We start from the raw sequence: 23292 nt of genomic DNA on the forward strand, positions 1-23292 counted from the left end.
CTCAGCGCTCAACCACTGAGCACACTACCTGGGCTCTTTATGGTCAAATGAATCTAGAACCCAAATGAGAGCTATTTAATGGTTCAGAAAGAAGTTTTTTTGAGCTAACCAGGAAGAGGCACTTAAACTTCCTTTTAGAGGTATAAATTGTACTCAGCATTACCCTTATGCTGGTATTTCCCAATTTGAAAGTAAAGGAGATGAAAAAATAAAGTACAATTTAAGTAGATAAAACTTCAAAAGAGGAATATTTGCTATAGTTAAAAAGAATCACTTTTGCCCAGCAGGCATGGCTCAGTGGTTGAGCCTCGACCTATGCACCAGGAGGTCATGGTTTGACTCCTGGTCAGGGCACATGCCCGGGTTGTGGGCATGATCCCCAGTGTGGGGTATGCAAGAGGCAGCCCATCAATGATTTTCTCTCATCATTAATGTTTTTATCCCTTTCTCTCCCTTCCTTTCTGAAATCAGTAAAAAATATATTTTAAAAAAGAAAAGAAACATCACGCCCCCTACTGGGATTGAGTCCGAAACCTGGGCATGTGCCCTTGACCAGAATCAAACCTGGAGTCCTTCAGTCCTAGGGCTGATGCTCTATCCACAGAGCCAAACCAGATAGGACATCATCATTGATGTTTCTATCTCTCTCCCCCTCTCCCTTCTCCTTTGAAATAAGTAAAAATATATTTTAAAAATAATAATAAACCACTACAGATCAAGCAAGAGCACTCTGTGAATTAAAAGTAACAAACGACAAAAGCTGGTATTTCTAGGAACTTGAGAGGGCAGGGTTAAGGCTGTGATCCCTTCAGCCTTTGGTAGAGAACCTTAAGAACTTGCACTCAGAATCACAGTGTTGGTCTCCTTGAGGAACCAGCAGTAGGCTGTTGTTTGTGGGATTGATATTTATGTATCTCTTCCAGGGACGGGACCAGAAGGCAGAATCATCAAGAAGGACATCGACTCTTTTGTGCCTACTAAAGCTGCTCCTGTGAGTTACATTGGCTTTTTTTTTTTCCAGTTTGTCCCCTGAAAAGTGCGTTGTCCAGTCTATTAGACCCTTTCATACATTATATATGAATGAAATAGCTTAATCAGAACTGTGTTTTCTTTTGCCTGATATCAGGGGTCAGTAGTATATGGATTTGAATATGATGTCATTCATCTACAAAAGCAAAGATGAGACACTAAATTGACATGCATTCCAAATTGTTTTTGTTTTGTTTTTTAATAGTGACACTACATTTTTTTCTAGCACATCCTCTTTTTTCCATTCAGGCCCTATTTTTATTTTATTTAATTTTTAAAATATGTTTTTATTGATTTCAGAGAGGAAGGGAGAGGAAGAGAGAGAGAAACATCAGTGATGAGAGAGAATCATTAATGGGCTGCCTTCTGCATGGCCCCTACTGGGGATTGAGCCTGCAACCCAGGCACGTGCCCTGACTGGGAATCAAACTGTACCTCCTGGTTACAGGCTCAATCCCCCAGTGTGGGGCATGCAAGAGGCAGCCAATCAATGATTCTCTCATCATTGATGTTTCTCTCTCTCTTCTCTCTCTTCCTCTCTGAAATCAATGAAAATGTATTTTTTAAAAATTATTTTCACATAAACTAATCATTATACATACTCTGGCTCAAAGAACAGTGATACCTAAAACATGATTACAGAATTCTAAGTATAAAAATTAAAATCAAAACTCTTAAGCATGTCCAAATCTGAATCCCTTTTGCACCTGGGATAGAAATAGCTATTTTTTTATTAGCCTTTTAATTTGTATTTTGTCATCTGTACAAGAGTCATTAGTAGTTGTTTCCATTTGCTTATGCTAAGGTTGGGCCACAGTTACTAAGAGCTTTTTTACCTTCTCATAGGCTCCAGCAGCTGCCGTGCCTCCCCCAGCTCCAGGAGTGGCACCAGTACCTACAGGTGTCTTCACAGATATCCCAGTCAGCAACATTCGTCGAGTAAGAGTATTATCATAAATCTGAGGCAGTGGGAGCATCTTCATTGCATCCATAGTTTGAAATGGACTTTTTTTAGTTGGCAGTCTTAGATGATTAGTTTAAGAGATGTTTGGTTTGGCCAGTTACATACTTGGGGTAAACACTGTTCTGATTAAAAAATGTTAGAAGGGGCTAAGGTACCGTGTAGTCCTCTGTCTTCCAATTCTAATAATGCTTTTGAGGTAAACATTACTAGGAACAGTGTAAAGAGGCAAACAGAATCCTGAATTAAAGTCTCACCTCAACTCAAGATAATTGACTTTTGAATCTCTTTGGTTTCAGGTTATTGCACAGCGGTTAATGCAATCCAAGCAAACCATACCTCATTATTACCTTTCTATTGATGTCAATATGGGAGAAGTTTTGTTGGTACGGAAAGAACTTAATAAGGTAAAAGGTCTGGAAATTCCAACTCTATAAACCACTAAACATTGACATTTTTGCCCATATCTTTTGTAACAGTATGCCAGTTGATGGAAAATGGGTGTCATCTTAATTTTAACTTGGAAAAACTGTCCTGGAGAAATTTCATTTTTCTAACCCTTGGTTAAAGCCTGTCATTTATAGTTGACTTTGCCTTGGATCCATTTTAGCCTAGCAGAGTCACTATGATTCTATGAGACTACTGAGTCCTTTGATAGATAAGATACAGTGTGTTTACTTTGTGTTTGTAGTTAAGTACCAAACACTTACATAGTGTTTAGCATAAGGCACTTTTGGGAACGCAGCATAAGGCATAGTCCTTCTCCATGAGCTTATCTAATTAAGATCATGCATGTGAAAAAGAGAGAGGCAATTTTTTAAAATACATTTTTATTGATTTCAGAGACGAAGAGGAAGAGAGAGATAGAAACATCCATGATGAGAGAGAATCATTGATGGTCTGCCTCCTGCAAGTCTCCCACTAGAGATCGAGCTCACAACCCAGGCCTGTGCCCTTGTCCAGAATCAAACCTGGGACCTTTCAGTTCGCAGGCTCTATCCACTGAGCCGAACTGGCTAGGGCAGGAGGCAGTTTTTATTAAAGTAAAAATATTCATTTGTAGATCAGTCTCTGTGGTAATGCCCTTGGCCTGCTAGATTACATTGTTAAGTGTTACCGGAGTTCTGAGAATGGGGAGACAAGTGAAAGCAGTTGGGGAATTCAGAATGGTATAGGAAACACTTGGTTGAACTGTGGAGAATAGGAAGTGTTTGGACTGGCAAAAATGTTGAAGAAAGTTTTCCCTCTCCCCACTCCTCCTTTCCCGCTCTCCCTCCCTTCCCCCCACCCCCTTAAAATCAATAAATGTTTTTTTTTTAGTCCTCACCTGAGCATATTTTTACATTGATTTTTTTAGAGAGAGTGGGAGAGGGAAAGACAGAAACATGGATGTGAAAGAAACACATCGATTGGTTGCCTCCTGCACCAGCCCTGACCAGGGCCCAGGCCGGGGAGGAGCCTGCAACCAAGGTGTGTGCCCTTGACTGGAATTGAGTCCAGGACCGTCGGCCGACACTCTATCCACTGAGCCAAACTGGCTAGGACTTTTTTTTTTTTTTTAAGGGAAATAAGGATAGCATATGTAGGAGATAGGTTACCTTTTCTAGAGTGGATACAGTTGTTAGTTTAGGGAAATACCTTGATTTATTTATAAGCAGAAAAAGTTGGACTTGATGAATTAAACATTAAGTAATAGTGACGTGATGTTAGCAATATTTTAAGAAAAATTAATATGTTAGATTTATACATACTGGCATACCTTAATGGTAGATAATATTTTTGCTTGTCATATAAGCATGAAGTTATGGTGGTAAGAATCTAGACCAGAGGTTTGTATTAAGAATGAAGTAGGCCCTGACCGGTTTGGCTCAGTGGATAGAGCGTCGGCCTGCGGACTGAAGGGTCTCGGGTTCGATTCCGGCCAAGGGCGTGTACCTTGGTTGCGGGCACATCCCCAGTTGGGGGTATGCAAGACTCAGCTGATCGATGTTTTTCTCTCATCGATGTTTCTAGCTCTCTATCCCTCTCCCTTCCTCTCTATAAAAAAAAAAATCTAATAAAAATTTAAAAAAAAAGAATGAAGTAGGAGACAGGAAGATGAAAAATATTTTCAAGAATTGAAAAGTAAGAACCACACTTCTTGAGTGGCGTAGGGTCCTTACATAGGCTGTCTATAACCTCTCTGACTTCCTCTTCTACTACTTTCCCACTTGCTCGCTCTGCTGAAGACACAATAGTTGCCTTGCTACTCCTCAACATCCTACCTGTACACCTACATGCTGTTCCCTCTGCATGGGCTATGCTTCCTCTAGTATCTACCTGAGTTCCTCCTCTTCCTGAAGGATTTGATTTAACATTACCTCGTTTTCTCTGGTCATCTTACTCTAAAGCAGTGGTTCTCAACCTTTTGGCCCTTTAAATACAGTTCCTCGTGTTGTGACCCAACCATAAAATTGTTTTTGTTGCTACTTCATAACTGTAATGTTGCTACTGTTATGAATCGTAATGTAAATATCTGATATGCAGGACAACCCCTGTGGAAAGGTCGTTTGACCGCCAAAGGGGTCTCCATCCACAGGTTGAGAACTGCTGCTCTAAAGTTAAGGGAAGAGGAATGAGGTAAATAAGTTCTCTCCTTAGTTCTTTTTTCCAGCTTTATTTTTCTCCTTAGCTCCTAACAATGTCTATATGTTTATCTTATTATCTATTCATCCCCTTTAAACTGTAAGCTACCTGATAATAGAATTTTTTTTTAAATATATTTTTATTGCCCTAGCTGGTTTGGCTCAGCAGATAGAACGTCGGCCTGCGGACTGAAGGGTCCCAGGTTCGATTCTGGTCAAGGGCATGTACCTGGGTTTCGGGCACATCCCCAGTGGGGGGGGGGGGGGGGGGCATGCAGGAGGCAGCTGAATCGATGTTTCTATCTCATCGATGTTTCTAACTCTCTATCCCTCTCCCTCTCCCTGCCTCTCTGTAAAAAATCAAAATATATTTAAAAAGATATATATATATATATATATATATATATATATATATATATATATATATTTTTATTAATTCCCGAGAGGAAGGCAGAGAGAGAGAAACATCAATGATGAGAGAGAATCTTTGATCGGCTGCCTCTTACACACCCCCTACCGGGGATTGAGCCCACAACCAGGGCATGTGCCCTTGACCAGAATCGAACCCAGTACCCTTCAGTTCGCAGGCCGATGCTCTATCCACCGAGCCAAACCAGCTAGGGCTGATAATAGAATTTATATACTTTTTTTTTTCATTGTTTTATATCCAGGGCTTTAGAGTTATATGCACAACAGAGTAGACTCTCAAATATTAGGTGCAAGAATGGATTAATGAAGCAGTGAAGCATCAGCACAACTTTGTAACTGGCCTCAGGGGTCATAGATGATGACAGACTTTCATTGTCAAAATATTAAAGCTGTTTTATAATATACTAGAGGCCCGGTGCACAAAAATTTGTGCACTCGGGGAGGAGAGGGGGGTCCCTCAGCCCGGCCTGTGCCCTCTCGCAGTCTGGGACCCCTCGGGAGATAACGACCTGCTGGCTTAGGCCTGCTCCCGGGTGGCAGAGGGCAGGCCCAATCCCTAGGTGCATCCCCTGGTCGGGCTCAGAGCAGGGCCGATTGGGGAGTTGGGGCGCCGCCCCCTGTCATGCACAGACCAGGGTGGATCTGGAGGTTGCGATGCCACCCCTAGTCACGCTCAGGGTAGGGCCGATTGGGGGGTTGGGCACCGCCCCCTGTCACGCACAGAGCAGGGTGGATCAGGGGGTTGGGGCGCTGCCCTCTGTCATGCACAGAGCAGGGCCCATCAGGGGGGTTGGGGCTCCGTACCCTGTCACAAACAGAGCAGGGCTGATCAGGGGGTTGAGGAGCTCCCCACTGTCACTCATAGAGCAGGGCCCATCGGGGGTTGGGGCACCGCCCCCCATCACACACAGAGCAGGGCGGATCAGGGGGTTGGGGCGCCACCCTCTATCACCCACAGAGCAGGGCCGATCAGGGAGTTGGGGCGCCGCCACTGTCACACTCAGGGCAGGGCCGATGGGGAGGTTATGGCTCTACCCCGTCACACACAGAGCAGGGCCCGTTGGGGGGGGGGGGGATTGGGGCGTCGCCCTCTATCACCCACAGAGCAGGGCCGATCAGGGGGTTGGGGCGCTGCACCCTGTCACACACAGAGCCGCAGGGCGATCAGAGGTTTAGGGCGCTGCCCCCTGTCACGCTGATCCCGGTGCCAGGAAGCATATTACCCTTTTACTATATAGAATAGAGGCCTGGTGCATGGGTGGGGCTGGCTGGTTTGCCCTGAAGGGTGTCCTGGATCAGGGTGGGAGTCCCCACTGGGGTGCCTGGCCAGTCTGGCTGAGGGGCTGAGGGCCGTTTTCAGGCTGACAGGTGACTGAAGCTCCCAACCCCTCTTTTTTTTCTTTTTTATTCTGGGCCAGCTTTAGCTCTGAGGCCTCGGCTGCTGAAAACAGGTTTCTGGCCTTTGTTTACCGTCTGTATTTGATACAGTGTTGCGGTCTGGCTGGCTGAAGCCCGGCTGAGTAAAGCAGGCTTCTGGGGGTTTTTTAGCTTCTATATTTGCAACATAGTTGCTTAGAGTTGCAGCTGAGAGGCCGGGAACGTTGGAGTCCTCTGTCACTGAAGCAAGCAAGCAAGCCTCCCAGTTCGTATCAGCTGCCTGGCTGCCAGCCGCCATCTGGGCTGGGAGTTAATTTGCATATCTCCCTGATTAGCCAATGGGAAGGGTAGCGGTTGTACGCCAATTACCATCTTCCTCTTTTATTAGATAGGATTTGTGAATTAGGCATGAAAAATATATGTCCAGTATATTATTTTATTTAATTTCTAGTGGCCCAGTGCACGGACTCATGCACTGGTAGGGGGTGTGGCCTGTGGGGATTGCCCGCTGTGGGAGCACTGCTCATCCTGGTCAGTCGAGCAGCACTCCCACTGTGGGAGCACACTGACCACAGGTGGCAGATCCTGACTGTCTGCCCCCTGGTGGTCAGTGCACGTCATAGCGACTGGTTGACCAGTTGTTCTGTTCTGCTGGGCTTTTATATAGAGAGATATTAAATTGTTTATTCAGATATAATTAAATAGCATGCCATTCACCCATTTAAAGTTTACAATTCACTGGGTCTTAGTATATTCATAGTTGTATGACAAGTCATCACAATGAATTTTAGAATATTTTCATCATCCCAAAATGAAACCATACACCTTCCAGCTATAACCATAGCCCTAAACCACCACTAATCTACTTTCCATCTTATAGATTTGCCTATTCTGGATATTTCCTATAAGGGTTAGGGATATTAAGATGAGCACGGGATGTCTTTTCATTTATTTAGTTCTTCAATTTCAATGATTTTTGTAGTTTTAGAGTACAAGTTTTTGCACTTCTTTTGTTAAATTTTTTCCTAGGTATTTTCTTTTTAATACTGTTATAGATTTTATTTTCAGATAGTTTGTTACTATTGTATAAAAATACAAATTGACTTTTGTATATTGATCTTGTATCTTAAAACATTGGTTTTTAGTGTGTTCCTTGGGATTTTCTATATACAAAGTCATGTCATCTGCAAATAAAGATAGTTTTGCTTTCTAATCTGGACGCCTTTTATTTCCTTTTACTATCTCACTTCTCTGGCTTGCACATCTAGTGCAATGTTGAATAGAAGCGGCAAGAGTGGACACTTTGTCTTATTCTTGATCTTAGGGGGAAATAAGTCTTTCCCCAGTGAAATATGATGATGATTGTGGAGTTTTTGTAGATCTGCTATCATCAAGAAGTTACTTTCTGTTTCTAGTTTGTTGAATGTTCTTATCATGAAGAATTGTTGAATTTTGTCAAATGCTTTTCTGTGTCTCTTAAATGGTCATGTGGTTTTTGTCCTATATCCTATTAAGACATTATTACATTAATGTAATAATGTTAAAGCAACCTTGCATTCCTGGAACAAATCCAATTATGTCATGGTGAATAATCTTATTTGTTTGTTTGTTTATTATCATTACTAGAGGCCCGGTGCATGAAATTTGTGCACTCAGGGGGTAGAGGGTCCCTCAGCCTGGCCTGTGCCCTCTCACAGTCTGGGAGCCCTCAGGGGATGTTGGACTGACTGCTAATGTCTGCTCTCCAAGAGTCTAAGCCAGCAGTCAGACATCCTTAGCATTGCTGTGGAGGTGGGAGGGGCTCCCGCGACCGCTGCTGTGCTCGCCAGCCATGAGCCCAGCTTCCAGCTGAGTGGCACTCCCCCTGTGGGAGCACACTGACCACCAGAGGGCAGCTCCTGCATTGAGCATCTGCTCCCTGGTGGTCAATGTGTGTCATAGCAACTGGTCGTCCCGCTGTTTGGTTGATTTGCATATTAGCCTTTTAGTATGTAGGATTATTTTTTAATCCTCACCTGAGTATATTTTTTCATCCTTTCCCCTTCAGAACATTTGTAAATCCCTCTCCCATCTCCTTTCCCAAGATTATATAATTTCAGTATTTGGGAAGATAATTTAAAAAACAATGGTTTCTTGTCTTTGCAGATGTTAGAAGGGAAAAGCAAAATTTCTGTCAATGACTTCCTCATAAAAGCTTCAGCTTTGGCATGTTTAAAAGTTCCTGAAGCAAATTCTTCTTGGCTGGACACAGTTATAAGACAGTAAGTATAACACTGCTGGGGAAGGTGTATATCCATCAGCAGTTTTGTTGTGTTATCTAATGTATACCTAGGAGTATAGGGTAAGGAGAAATGGAATACAGAGAGGACTATAACTGCCGTAGGTAAAACAATTTGTAAACAGCATAGAACTATTTATGAGACAGGCCTAAGTTTACATAGTAAAGACTACAGATTCTTTGTATGAGCTCTATAAAGGGAGATGAGTGTATATATATATATATATATATATATATATATATATATATATATATATATATATATACAGTTAAGTTGATAATGATTCTTACAAAGGAAAGTGATATATTTTTTGTTCACTAGTTCTGCTAAACTTTAGAGGGGGGACAAATTTGAAAACAAACCAAAAAACAGTTTTATTAATGTTATGGTGACATGTGACTAGTGGTGGCACCGTGTCTTTCACATATTGTCTCATTTAATCCTATGACCACCTTATGAGCTAGGTGCTTCACTCCCATTTTCTAGACGAAGAAACTGAGGATTAGTGAGTTAAATAACTATCCCTGAGTTATTATGTTAATAGTAGAACTGTGATCGGAAACCAGGATTCTGACTTCTAAGCCTAGGCTTTTCCTATTATGTAGGCTTTTAAATATTATTGATTTAATTTTTATTAAAATAATAGTATATATGTTAAAATATTGCTGCATGGCTTACAGGGACCTGCTCAGCCTTTAATCTGAAGTCCACTCCCAAGAGGCAAACACAGATTTTAAACTGTTATTTCTTTTGGTATTTACCTTCATAATGAATTTTTTTTTCATTTCTTTTACTTTACTGAATGATTTCCTATTAAAGAAGAATTAAGATTTAACTTTATTGTACCCTCCCTAAACACTCCCACCCACCCATCATCTTACGAAATAAATTATAGCACAGATTTTGTTTATGACTAAAATGTTTAGTATGCTTTGAATACTAACCTAACTGCTTTTATTTTATTTATAATCCTCACGCGAGGATATTTCCCCCCCCCATTAATTAATTAATTAATTTTTATTTTATTTTTTTAAATAATTTTATTGATTTTTTTACAGAGAGGAAGGGAGAGAGATAGAGAGAATTAGAAACATCGATGAGAGAGAAACATCGATCAGCTGCCTCCTGCACATCTCCTATTGGGGATGTGTCCGCAACCCAGGTACATGCGCTTGAGCAGAATCGTACCTGGGACCTTTCAGTCTGCAGGCCGACGCTCTATCCACCGAGCCAAACTGGTTTCGGCTAATTTATTTTTTAATCTTGTTAAAAGTATTACATGTCCTCTTTCTTCCGCCATTAACCACCTCCAGCTATCTATCCCTCCCACCCCCCCACCTCCCCAGGCTTTCACCACCTAAATGTCTGTGTCCATGGGTTATGCATATACTAGTACATACAGGTCTTTGGTTGATTGCCTCTCACCCACCCACCCTTCCCTGCCTCCCCTCTGAGATTCTGCATTCTGTCCTATGCTTCCATGTCACTGGATCCTCTCTGTTCATCAGTTTATTTTGTTAATTAGATTCCACATAGGAGTGAGACCATATGATACTTGTCTTTCTCTGACTGACTTCCTGGTATTTCACTTATCATGATACTCTCCAGGTCCCTCCATGCTGTCTCAAAAGGTGCAAATGTCCCACAGCTTTTTATTATTTTTTAAATTGATTTCTGAGAGGAAGGGAGAAGAGATGAGAGAGAATCATTGATTGGCCGCCTCCTGCTTGTCCCCTTCTGGGGATCAAGCCCACAACCTGGGCATGTACCCTTGACCAGAATTGAACCCGGGACCATTCAGTCCACAGGCCGATGCTCTGTCCACTGAGCCAAACTGGCTAGGGCTGTATCACAGCTTTTTTTTATCCACTCATCTACTGATGGGCACTTGGCTGTTTCCAAATCTTAGCTGTTATAAATTGTGCTGCTATGAATATAGAGGTGCATATATTCTTTCTGATCGGTGTTTCTGTTTTCTTAGGATATATTTCTAGAAATGGGCTCACTGGGTCAAATGGCAGTTCCATATTTAATTTTTTGAGGAAACTCCATACTGTTTTTCCATAATGGCTGCACCAGTCTGCATTCCCACCAGCTGTGCACTAGGGTTCCCTTTTCTCCACATCTTCACCAACACTTGTCATTTATTGATTTGTTGATGGTAGCCATTTTGACAATGTACTTACCTATATAGTTTAAGTTTAAAAATTTTGGCTCTCAAAAGAAATTTCAGTCGTTGTACTGTTGATATTTGGCTCTGTTGACTAATGAATTTGCCGACCACTGGCCTAACACCTAACTGCTTTTTTGTTTGTTTGTTTGCACCTTCTTATGTTTTTTTTACTTCTTTGCTCTCTAAAGCTGTAATATTGAAAAATCACCATAAAAGTCACAGAGCCTGTACAGCTGCCACTCCCTGGGCCTGGTGATCCCTGATGGCCACACACCAACTCACATTTACAGCATCCCCAACACGGTCGAGCCTCATCATTTCTCCTAGCAGACCCTGAATCTGTGGGCATCTCGTGCAGAAACTATCCTGAATTATTAAAGCAACACAAAGTTGCCTGTGGAGCCACGACTGCTTTTTTTTTTTTTTTTAATAAGTCTTTATTGTTCAGATTATTATAGTTGTTCCTCTTTTTTCTCCCCATAGCTCCCTTCCACCTGGTTCCCACCCCACCCCATACCCTTCCCCCCCATTGTCCTTGTCCATAGGTGTTCGATTTTTGTCCAGTCTTTTCCCGCACCCCCCACACCACCTTCTCCCCGAGAATTGTCAGTCCACTCCCTTTCTATGCCCCTGATTCTGTTACATTCACCAGTTTATCCTGTTCATCATATTTTTATTCACTTGCTTTTTAGATTCACTTGTTGATATGTATTTGTTGTCACTTTGTTGTTCATAATTTTTTATCTTTACCTTTTTCTTCTTACTCTTTTTTTAATTAAATCTTTATTGTTCAGATTATTACATTTGTTCCTCTTTTTTCCCCCCCATAATTCCCCTCCTCCCAGTTCCCGCCCCACCCTCCGCCCTCACTCCCCACCCACTGTCCTCTTCCATAGGTGCATGATTTTTGTCCAGTCTCTTTCCGCATCTCCCACACCCCTTTCCCCCCCAAGAATAGTCAGTCCATTCCCTTTCTATGTCCCTGATTCTATTATGATCACCAGATTATTTATTCACTTGATTCTTAGATTCACTTGTTGATAGATGCATATTTGTTGTTCATAATTTGTATCATTACCTTTTTCTTCTTCTTCCTCTTCTTAAAGGATACCTTTCAGCATTTCATATAATACTGGTTTGGTGGTGATGAACTCCTTTAGCTTTTCCTTATCTGTGAAGCTCTTTATCTGACCTTCAATTCTGAATGATAGCTTTGCTGGATAAAGTAATCTTGGTTGTAGGTTCTTGGTATTCATCACTTTGAATATTTCTTGCCATTCCCTTCTGGCCTGTAAAGTTTCTGTTGAGAAATCAGCTGACAGTCGTATGGGTATTCCCTTGTAGGTAACTGGGTTTCTTTCTCTTGCTGCTTTTAAGATTCTCTCTTTGTCTTTTGCTCTTGGCATTTTAATTACGATGTGTCTTGGTGTGGTCCTCTTTGGATTCCTTTTGTTTGGGGTTCTCTGCACTTCCTGGACCTGTAAGTCTATTTCTTTCACCAGGTGGGGGAAGTTTTCTGTTATTATTTCTTCAAATAGGTTTTCAATATCTTGCTGTCTCTCATCTTCTGGCACCCCTATAATTCTGATGTTGGTACGCTTGAAGCTGTCCCAGAGGCTCCTTACACTATCTTCGTATTTTCGGATTCTTTTTTCATTTTGCTTTTCCAGTTGGGTGTTTTTTGCTTCTTCGCATTTTGAATCTTTGACTTGATTCTTGCGCTCCTCTGGTCTGCTGTTGGGTGTCTGTATAATATTCTTTATTTCAGTCAGTGTATGCTTAATTTCTAGTTGGTTCTTTATCACAACATCGAGGGTCTCATTAGATTTCTTGAGGATCTCACTACATTTATCGGTGGTCTCACCAGTCTTTTCGAGGGCCTTACTAAGTTTATCGGCAGCTTCTAGACAGTTCTTGAGAGACCTTAAAAGTGTGGTTTTGAGCTCTATATCTTCCATTTCTGACATTTGCGTCCTGTTTCTTTGTCTCCGCATTTTTATATCTTTTCTTGGTGCACCCCCTAGTGGTCTTTGTGCGCAGTCTTGTAGTTAAGCCTTGATTGTTGTCGGGTAATACCGGGGGTGATTTGACCTCCAGGCTAACTGGCTATAAGAGTCCGCTGTGTCTGCAGTGGGAGAGCTTCTGTGCTGGATCTCTAGGGCGGTGCTAATCTAGCCTTTGCCTGAGGCTATCTGGCAAATGGCTCTGCGCAGGGCTTGGGCGGGGCGGGTTCCCCGGGGATCAACAGGGTGGGATGGAGAGAGCAGTTATGGCTGCTCTCAGTTCTGTCCCTAGGGGCTCTGCCTCTCAGAGTCCCAGCAACCGCTGCAAACCTCGGAGAGAAAGCTGCCTTTGAGTTCTGACTGAAGCCGGACAGTTCCGCTTCTCCCGTTTGAGTCTGGTTCCCTAGAGACTCGCCCGGATCTGGAGCTCAGAGTCTGAAACTCCCTCCCGATTGAAAACAACAACCGCGCCCTCTGCTGCCAGCCCGCTCTGCGCGCACTCCGTACCTCAGTATTTCACTTCAGCACTGCGCCTCCTCTGAGTCTGGGTATGATATTCTCTTTCCTCCTAGTTGTAGAATTTCCACTCAGCCAGCCTTCCTGTGGTTCTGGATGATGTCCGTTCTGTCCTTTAGTTATATCTCTGAAGTGGTTGTTCGAGGCAGCAATCTCCGGCGTTAACCTATGCCGCCATCTTGGTTTCTCTCTTCTTCCTCTTCTTAAAGAATACCTTTTAGCATTTCATATAATACTGATTTGGTGGTGATGAACTCCTTTAGCTTTTTCTTATCTGTGAAGCTCTTTATCTGACCTTCAATTCTGAATGATAGCTTTGCTGGGTAAAGTGATCTTGGTTGTAGGTTCTTGGTATTCATCACTTTGAATATTTCTTGCCACTCCCTTCTGGCCTGCATAGTTTCTGTTGAGAAATCAGCTGACAGTCGTATGGGTACTCCCTTGTAGGTAACTGACTGGTTTTCTCTTGCTGCTTTTAAGATTATTTGTCTTTTGCCCTTGGCATTTTAATTATGTGTCTTGGTGTGGTCCTCTTTGGATTCCTTTTGTTTGGGGTTCTCTGCGCTTCCTGGACTTGTAAGTCTATTTCTTTCACCAGGTAGGGGAAGTTTTCTGTCATTATTTCTTCAAATAGGTTTTCAATATCTTTCTCTCTTCTTCTGGCACCCCCATAATTCGGATGTTGGTACGCTTGAAGTTGTCCCAGAACTCCTTACACTATCTTCATATTTTTGGATTCTTTTTTCTTTTTCCTTTTCCGGTTAGGTGTTTTTTGCTTCTTCGTATTTCAAATCTTTGACTTGATTCTTGGGATCCTCTAGACTGCTGTTGGATCTCTGTATATTATTCTTTATTTCAGTCAGTGTATGCTTAATTTCTAATTGGTCCTTTTTCATATCCTTGAAGGTCTCACTAAATTTCTCGGAGGTTTCTAGAAGATTCTTGAGTAATCTTATAACCCTGGTTTTGAGCTCTATATCCAGTAGTTTGCTTTCCTCCTTTTCTTTCATTTGTGACATGTTTCTTTGTCTCCGCAGTTTAGCTGCTTCCCTGTGTTGATAGAGTGGCTTTGTGTGCTAGGTGTCCTATAGGGCCCAGTGGCTCAGCCTCCCCAGTCACCTGAGGTGGACGTTCTTGGTTGTCTTTTCACTTCTGCATTTGCCTCAAAGTATTCTTTTAATCTAAAATCCCAAGTTGCTGCTTCAGAATTAATGGCAGCTTGAAACACTCATTCTCTTGCTTTGGGTTCTCTGAGATACCTCCATTATATAGTTGCATAGCCTTGGGCTCTGGCAGAGGGAGGGCAGAATGAACTGGAGCTGTGTGAACAGAAGCCAGGGTTGGGGGATCTCTGCTCTTTTACTCTATGACCAGTCAGCCTGAAAAAAGGCTCCCCAGTCTCCTAACTGCTTTTAAAGATTGCTTACCAGCCAGCTAGTGTTCTGTGTACGCATCATGAATTCTTTCTGAAACACCCCAAAAGAACTCTAAACCACTTTTCAGTCCTATCAAACATATCAGGTTATCTACTGATTCTGACTTTCTCCTTGGTCACACCATTCTTGGAGAACATCTGAGGATCTTACTATTCCTTACACACTATACTAGTTTCCTAGGACTGCCATTACAAATTGTACAAAATTGGTCACTTAAAGCAAAAATTTATTATGAGTTCTGAAGGCCAGAAGTCTGAAATCAAGAAGTTAGCAGCGCTCTGCTCCCTCCACAGGCTGTAGGGGAGAATCTGTTCTTGCTTTTTCCAAGTCTGGTGGCCCTAGGCATTCTTTGGCTTGTGGCTGCATAATTCTTACCTCTGGCTACATTTTCAAGTGGTCTCCTCTGTTTGTGTCTTCCCTTCTGTGTCTTACAAGGAGACTTGGCATTGGGTTTAGGGTCCACCCAGATAATCCAGGATGATACGATCTCAAGATCCTATTTACACCTACAAAGACCTTTTTACTAAATAGGTCACTTTGGTAGATTCCAGGGTCAAAACACAGACATCTCTTTGAGAGGGCTGCTATGAACATCTGCATACACTTTGTGTTGACATGTTTTCATTTTTCTTTGGTAGATTCCTCAAAGTGGAATTGTTGGGTCATAGGGTAAATTTATTATAACCTTTAAAGAATATCTGAAGGAACCACTGCTTAGAGCAAAGGATTGAGGTTGCAGGGCTGTTTCTCAGTATTGTTAATTCTTACCAAATACTATTCATTCATTTGTTCATACAGCTATTCAATAAGTACTTTTACTGAACATGTACTGTTTGCTTGGTTCAGTGGTAAACAAAATAGGAAACACCATCCGTCCTCTCTTAGGAAGATTATAAATAAGTAATACTGTAATAACAGGACAATTAAGAAAGCAAACTAAGGCTGAAACCGGTTTGGCTCAGTGGATAGAGCCTCGGCCTGTGGACTGAAGGGTCCCAGGTTCGATTCCGGTCAAGGGCATGTACCTGGGTTGCGGGCACATCCCCAGTGGGAGATGTGCAGGAGGCAGCTGATCGATGTTTCTCTCTCATCGATGTTTCTAACTCTCTATCTCTCTCCCTTCCTCTCTGTAAAAAATCAATAAAATATATTTTTAAAAAAAAAAAAAAAAAAAAAAGCAAACTAAGAAAGCAGTATTTGCTGTGTGATATCTTGGACAGAGCCCAGCTACAACTGCTAAAAGCCACAAACTATTATTAGAGTGGATCTCTTTTTTGCAGATGGCAAAAGCCTGCTGCCTCTGGCAGCTTGGGCCCTTTGTGGGATTTGGTACCCACAATCTTCTCAACTTTGTGCCTAGAATGAGCTGGAGTTTTCCTTCATGTGAAGTTTTAACTTTTCTCAATTGCAGAACACTTTATCAGGGACCCTTTCACGGACACCCATGGATACTAGTAGTATAGATATAATTCAGGAGTTAGAGAACTTGGATGAGACAAAGAATCATTCTTTTCCACTCACCTGTAACTGAAATTTATTGTTTCCTCCTGTTAAACATGTAGAAAACAAATCAAAGAGCTATTGGTAATACCTGTGCTGGTGATCAGTAAAACTCAGTTATTTTCATGTCACAACCTATAGTTGCAGGTGTGTTAAAATATTGTTTTGCTTATCACTACTTTAAAATATAGCCATTATTAGACCTGCTGCAACATCTTGTTAATGAGTTAATATAATAGCACATATATCAAATTTTATTTTTTGAATAATTAGATAACTAAATTTAAATATACTTATGGGGGGGGGGTGTTCATTTGTTTAGTTTTTTTGGTGACTTATTTTACTTTCTTTGTTAAAAATATATATGTATTCTGAGATGAGACCCAAATGCAGAGATGCTCATGGAGTAGAAAAGATTGGGAATCTCGTGGTTTGATGCACCACCACCCTACATCCTGAACACTCCTCTTTCTCCCACAATGCAGCCCTTTCCCTTCATTCTTCCTTTCATCTGCTCAAGCTCTGCTTGCAGACTCAACTCCAGCCAATCCACTTCGTCTCAGAATCCAAGGAGTTTTTTGTGTGTTTTTTTAATTCCTCACTGAATGCTAAGTCTTCTCCAGCTACACCCATGTGTTAGTTGAGGCAGATGAGAAAGTTAGAGAATACATGTGAAACCAACCTACTGACACATTAAAAGTATAAGGGGGGGGGGGGGCGCGGTAGACAGCAGAATGTAAAAATCTGGCTGAACAGTAGCACAAACTGAAGTAAATATCAGTAATCTTGCTTAGTCTGGTGATGATCATTGAGATTTTCTTTTTTCTTTTTAAATAGAAATCATGTTGTCGATATCAGTGTTGCAGTCAGTACTCCTGCAGGACTCATCACACCTATTGTATTTAATGCACATATAAAGGGGCTGGAAACCATTGCTAATGATGTTGCTTCTTTAGCAACCAAAGCACGAGAGGGTAAACTACAGCCACATGAATTCCAGGTAAAGTGTTATTTATTTTCCTTATGAATGTTAAGAATTATGTTATTTTTAAGGTCGGCATTATGTTTTTATTGCATTTTCCACCTTTTTTTCCTGCCTTGTATTCTCACTGACACAAGGTCCTAAAAATGAAGAAAAATTGAGTTCTGAAGGCCAGAAATAATGTTTCAAAGGCTAAAAATAATGTTTTCCAAGTAGTGTACAAAGACCACACAACTACTTTTATTGTTATTTTAAAGAGTGTATATTTTAAGTAAGAGTATTTCATTTGGGCCTTTTTTTCCCCCCCTTTTAGTTTTAATGACATAATTAGCAAAGCGGAATTATATATATTTAAGGTGTGCAACTTAATGTTTTGACATATACATATATTATGAAATGATCACCACAGTCAAGTTAATTAATGTCTGTCACTTTATATACTTCTATTTTCTTCTTCTCTTTTTTAATGGTAGTTCAGAAGGTTTTCTTAAAAGATTACCTTAAGGATTTTTCACAAAATGTCCTTTTTTTTTATGTTGACAAGCAATTAACATGATATTTTTTTCCTCTAGGGTGGCACTTTTACAATCTCCAATTTAGGAATGTTTGGAATTAAGAACTTCTCTGCTATTATTAACCCGCCTCAGGCATGTATTTTGGCCATTGGTGCTTCAGAAGATAGACTGGTTCCAGCAGATAATGAAAAAGGGTAAGTGCCAAAATGGAGAGGGAACTATAAGTTCATTTTCATTACATTATACCTGTTTTTGAGTCTAGTTTTAGACTTATTGGTTGGCATGCCTTATTGGAACTTTAGGTAGAGTCAGACATAAGTACAGAATGAAGTTTCTCAGGGCAGCAACTCTTCTTATTTTACTAAATGCAGTTAATCTTTTTTGAGATGGGAAGCGTTATTTACTCTAAGTAAATAAGTTAGGGGTCACCATGCTTTTTTCTTGAAGAGGCATATAGTAAATAATTTAGGCTTTGTGGGTCATATGGTCTCTGTTGCAAGTACTCTGCCACTGTAGTGTGAAAGCAGCCATAGGTACTATGTAAGTGAATTCCTGTAAACTCCATTTGGTGGGATTTGGCCTGTGGGGTTTTAGTTTGCCTGTCCATGCTCCAGATGGCTATTTGGTCTGGAAATATATAGGACATGAACAATAGGTCAAAAATAATGTTACCTGGTTGGGATTATAGGGTCAGAGTTGGCATTTGGGCTGGTTACTGGCTACAATCAGTGATTGCTTCTAGAATACCTAATAATGTTTTTATCTTTTTCTAGGTTTGATGTGGCTAGCATGATGTCTGTTACACTCAGTTGTGATCATCGGGTTGTGGATGGAGCAGTTGGAGCCCAGTGGCTTGCTGAGTTTAGAAAGTACCTTGAAAAACCTATCACCATGTTGTTATAATTAACCCAAGAATTTCTACAGACTTTCCCAAGTTACATTGGTTCATTCTTATCAAGATATAAATATGTTATTAAATAGGTGTTTCTTTTTATTTTAAAGCTAACCAGTTATTTTTTAGTCTGTCCAGTTAAGTTATTTGTAATGGTCATTATGTTATCTTTTAAAATGCCAGTTACACCCAAATATTGTGCACATTTAGTAAATACCAGCTTTTAAGCTGTGTACTCATAGGCAAGGGACATGCAGCATAGCACTTTGGTGATAAGTACTTCCACTGGGAAATGTAGAGGTAGAATGAGTCAGGTATATTCAAGTAACCTGGATGAAACCATGAGATTTTGAGATTTAATTGCCTCAAATGTTTTCCTTATATTTGAAGAAAAGAGAAATCAGGAAAATTTATTCTCTTGGAGAAAAGGTTTGAATCAAAGTGTGATGTTGTAATTTAACCCTAATTAAAATTTTTCTGTTATATGATCTTGGTTTTATCATGGATGGGAAAAGTAGAAAACTTCAAAGAAAATAAGTGAAAATTTAAAAGTCAGCATTTTCTTAGATTTCTTCAACCACTGTTCTATGTTTATTTTTTTATGTATCCTAAAAAGGTGGTTCCCCCTTCTTGAGATGAGATAGAAATATAAACCAGCTGCTTGGCATAAATGAGAATTTGTGTGGGTGCTTAAACAATTTAAATGTATAATTCTGAGCAAAATTCTACAGTTACCTCCAAATAAAAGAATATGCTTATAGAATTTTACAGAGAAGTTGTGAAAGTAGAATTTTTCCTCCAATATCAACTGGAGGTTACCTGCAAATGAACTTAATTACCAGAATTTACTACTCAGATAACTTTGGGAAACTGGAATACGTATACATATATAACATATGATTTCTAGCAAGATATGTGCCAAAGTCCGTATGTATATCAACAAGTTCTGTCTGAAGAGGGAGAGAGATACATTGGTGAACAGTTTAGAATATAAAAGATGATGACCACAACAAAATGGTCATTTCTATTTGGAAAAAGGAAAAGCTTAAATGTGTGTTACAGTGTCCTTTATTTTTCCACCCCAGTGTTGACTCGTGTAAAATAAAAAAAGCCCTAAAATCCTATTGGAGAGAAAATAATTATTTAGGTTGCATACTACCTTATCAGCCTAAATATTTTTTCCCATTTTGCCTTCTGAGCAGGGACTGGGGTGAGGTTCAAGATAATAAAAATGAATTGGGAACATTATCACAATTCCAGGCTTTTAATTGAATTGATGTGCTTTAATAAATATTTGAAATTGTTTGACTATTTAAAATTAATCTGACTAGTGCTTCCTTGTATGTAGTATGTGGAGCTATCCTCTGAAATTTAGGTCTTTCATTGTTGAATCTATTTCTAAATGTTCATTATTACATGGTGCACAGTGACACTCCATATATTCCCTAAATATTTCCCTTGTACAGTTATGAAAACATACAGTAATTGGTAATTATAGCTTGAACTGAAGATTATGCAGAAGGAACAAGCGTCTCACAGGGACCATCATCAGTATGAGTCACATCTGGTTCAAACACATGAAACTTCAGAGATAATTCATTATTTGCTAATGTTTATGGCTCTTTTGTTCCCTTTAAAGAAAAAATTAAAAGTTGCCTTCTAATAAAAATTGTTCTGAATTAAAAATTAATCTGGCCTGTAATCTAAATCTGGATTCAGTCTATTTATCTTAAAAAAATTGAAAGAGTAAAAGTTAGAAATAGTGGTTTGGTTCAAATTAGATTGTTTAAAAGTGAAATTATGTTTTCAATGTGTCTGATCTAATTTTTGACCTGTAGGTAATTGATTTTCACATTAAGTGGTTAAGTGCAGGGACAGCTAATGTATGTATAAGCTCTTAATACAGATACATTTTGACTTTATAAAATTGATAAAATCAGGACTCAGTTCAGAAGGGTATAATCTAATATTTTAAGCTCAAGGAGTTACTGAAGACCTCATGTTGGGATATGGCACATAGCAAGATGAAAGTGTGGTCTGGCTCTGTTAGATACTTAACTCCAATCCTGAGGTTTGTGTGAATGTAGTTATGGTGTCTCGGGGCATTGTCTACGAGAGGGGTTGACATGATAGGAATGTGTTGCAAGGAATACTCATCACCTGTGCGGAAGCCCTGGAATACATGGGAAATGATCACTACTGATAGTTGATCTAAAACCAAGTTTATAGAAAAGTCTAGTTTCCAAACAAGGATAATTAACATCCACCTTGAATAATTTCCAGTTTTGAGGAAAAAAGATGTTGGCAAGATTCAAATTTAAACTCCACAGTTAATTTTAAGTTAATGCTTTTGCTGGGCCAAGTTTTGCTTTTTGCAGGGAGAAGGAGGTGATGTTTTCATGAATATAAAATCCATTGAAGGCCTGACCAGTGTGATTAAGTGATTAAGCATCGACCCATGAACCAGGAGGTCATGATTTGATTCCTGGTCAGGACATATGCCCAGGTTTTGGGCTCGATCCCCACCTAGCAGGAGATGTGCAGGAGGCAGCCGATTGATGATTGATTCTCATCATTGATGTTTCTAACTCTCCCTCTCCCTTCCTCTCTGAAATCAATAAAAACATTTCTAAAAAATGGAAAAGAAAAAAAAGAAAAAGAAAAACCCCTTGAAATAATGTGTGAAAATATTTTGGGATAATTAGGACATTAACATTTAAACAGTAAGTGTGTGAGATCTTTTTTTTTTTAACTTGAATTTTTGTTTTATTGCTTAAAATATTACGAAGTGTAGTACATATGTCTCCTTTTTTTCCCCCCCGCTTGACCTTCCCCTGGCCTCCCCTACCCCCCAGTGTCTTGTGTCCATTGGTTATGCTTATATGTATGCATACAAGTCCTTCAGTTGGTCTCTAACCCCCCCACCCCCAACCCTCCCCGGCCTTCCTGCTGTAGTTTGACAGTCTGTACAATGCTGCTCTGCCTCTTTATTTTTGTCCATCAGTTTATAATGGTCTTTATTATCCATAAATGAGTGAGATCATGTGGTATTTTTCTTTCATTGACTGGCTTATTTTACTTAGCATAATGCTCTCCAGTTCCATCCATGCTGTTGCAAATGGTAAGAATTCCTTCTTTTTTAAGTGTGTTAGATTTTCTTTTTTTTAAATATATTTTATTGATTTTTTACAGAGAGGAAGGGAGAGGGACAGAGAGTTAGAAGCATCGATGAGAGAGAAACATCGACCAGCTGCCTCCTGCACACCTCCCACTGGGGATGTGCCCACAACCAAGGTATATGCCCCTGACCGGAATCGAACCCGGGACCCTTCAGTCCGCAGGCCGATGCTCTATCCACTGAGCCAAACCGGTTTTGGCTAGATCTTGATATGCATTTTATTAGCGAGTACACAAATACATAGCTGCTGACATAAGTATGTGCCGAGAGTACAAGAATAGAGATTCAACTAGTTCTATGTGGTTATGGGATTTTAGGACATCATACAATTCTAGAACATTTTCAGATGATAAATTATCATATTGCTAGAAGGATTCAAATCCAGGTTAGGTTTAAGAAAATTATGTTTTGCCCTAGCTGGTTTGCTTCAGTGGCTAGAGCATTGGCCTGTGGACTGAAGGGTCTGGGGTTTGATTCCAATCAAGGGCACATTGCCCAGCTTGCTTCGAGCTGGAGCCCCTGGTAGGGGGCATGCCGGAGGTGGCCAAGCAGTGATTTTTCATCATTGATGTTTCTATCTCTCTCCCTTTCTGAAATCAATAAAAATATATTAAAAAAAGAAAATTATGTTTTTAAATGTAACATCTATTATTTATAGTACAACTATAATAGTTTCTAAAGTTAAAAAGTTTTAAAATTAATAAAGAATTTATTTAAAGACTTTATATTGAGCCCTGGCTAGTTTGGCTCAGTGGATAGAGCATCAGCCTGCGGTCTGAAGGGTGCCCATTTGATTCCGTTCAAGGGTGTGTATCACAGTTGCAGACTTGATTCCTGGAGCCATGTGGGGAAGGCAACCAATCTATGTGACATTGATGTTTGTCTCTCCCCCTCCCTTCCATTCTCTCAAAATCAATGGAAAAAATTCCTGGGGTGTGGACTTGCAACAACAAAAAAAGACTATGTGGAACTAGAAACTAATCACAAGGAAGTTGTATCTAGAAAAGTTAATTAAGGGATGTTTATAGTTTGATGTGAGCATTGCTTTGGATATAAATTGGAAAGTTGATACATTTGTATTGAACAACTATCTTACAACTTAGATGAATGGGAGTTGAAAAGTATATCACCTCTGTATTTTCAAAAATTAATTTCTTAGGCCTGGCTGGTATGGCTCAGTGGTTGAGTATCATCCCATGAACTAGGAGGTCAGTTTCGATTCCTGGTCAGGTCACATTCCCAGGTTTCTGGGCTCGATCCCCAGTAGGGGGCATGCAGGAGGTAGCCAAACAATGACTCTCACTGATATTGCTCTCCCTTCCTCTCTGAAATCAATAAAAACAAGTTTTTAAAAGTTATTTTCTTAGGAGAAAGGCACTTGTCCCAAAGACACTTGTC

The 23292-nt window shown here is 40.3% G+C and overlaps 1 protein-coding gene across 1 annotated transcript in view; it reads left to right on the forward strand.

Annotated features, from left to right (window-relative positions):
- DLAT (dihydrolipoamide S-acetyltransferase) overlaps window positions 1-20038 on the forward strand; it is a 34497-nt gene extending 14459 nt beyond the window's left edge. The window contains exons 8-14 of the mRNA XM_036324358.1: window positions 924-991; window positions 1876-1968; window positions 2290-2397; window positions 8566-8681; window positions 17165-17327; window positions 17882-18018; window positions 18598-20038. Coding sequence (XP_036180251.1) covers window positions 924-991; window positions 1876-1968; window positions 2290-2397; window positions 8566-8681; window positions 17165-17327; window positions 17882-18018; window positions 18598-18727 — 815 coding nt within the window. The 3' untranslated portion in view covers window positions 18728-20038. The remainder of the gene's footprint in view (window positions 1-923; window positions 992-1875; window positions 1969-2289; window positions 2398-8565; window positions 8682-17164; window positions 17328-17881; window positions 18019-18597) is intronic.
- Window positions 20039-23292: the final 3254 nt, after the last annotated feature.

Source organism: Myotis myotis, unplaced genomic scaffold (genome assembly GCF_014108235.1).
Source record: "Myotis myotis isolate mMyoMyo1 unplaced genomic scaffold, mMyoMyo1.p scaffold_m19_p_10, whole genome shotgun sequence".
Taxonomy (NCBI): domain Eukaryota; kingdom Metazoa; phylum Chordata; class Mammalia; order Chiroptera; family Vespertilionidae; genus Myotis; species Myotis myotis.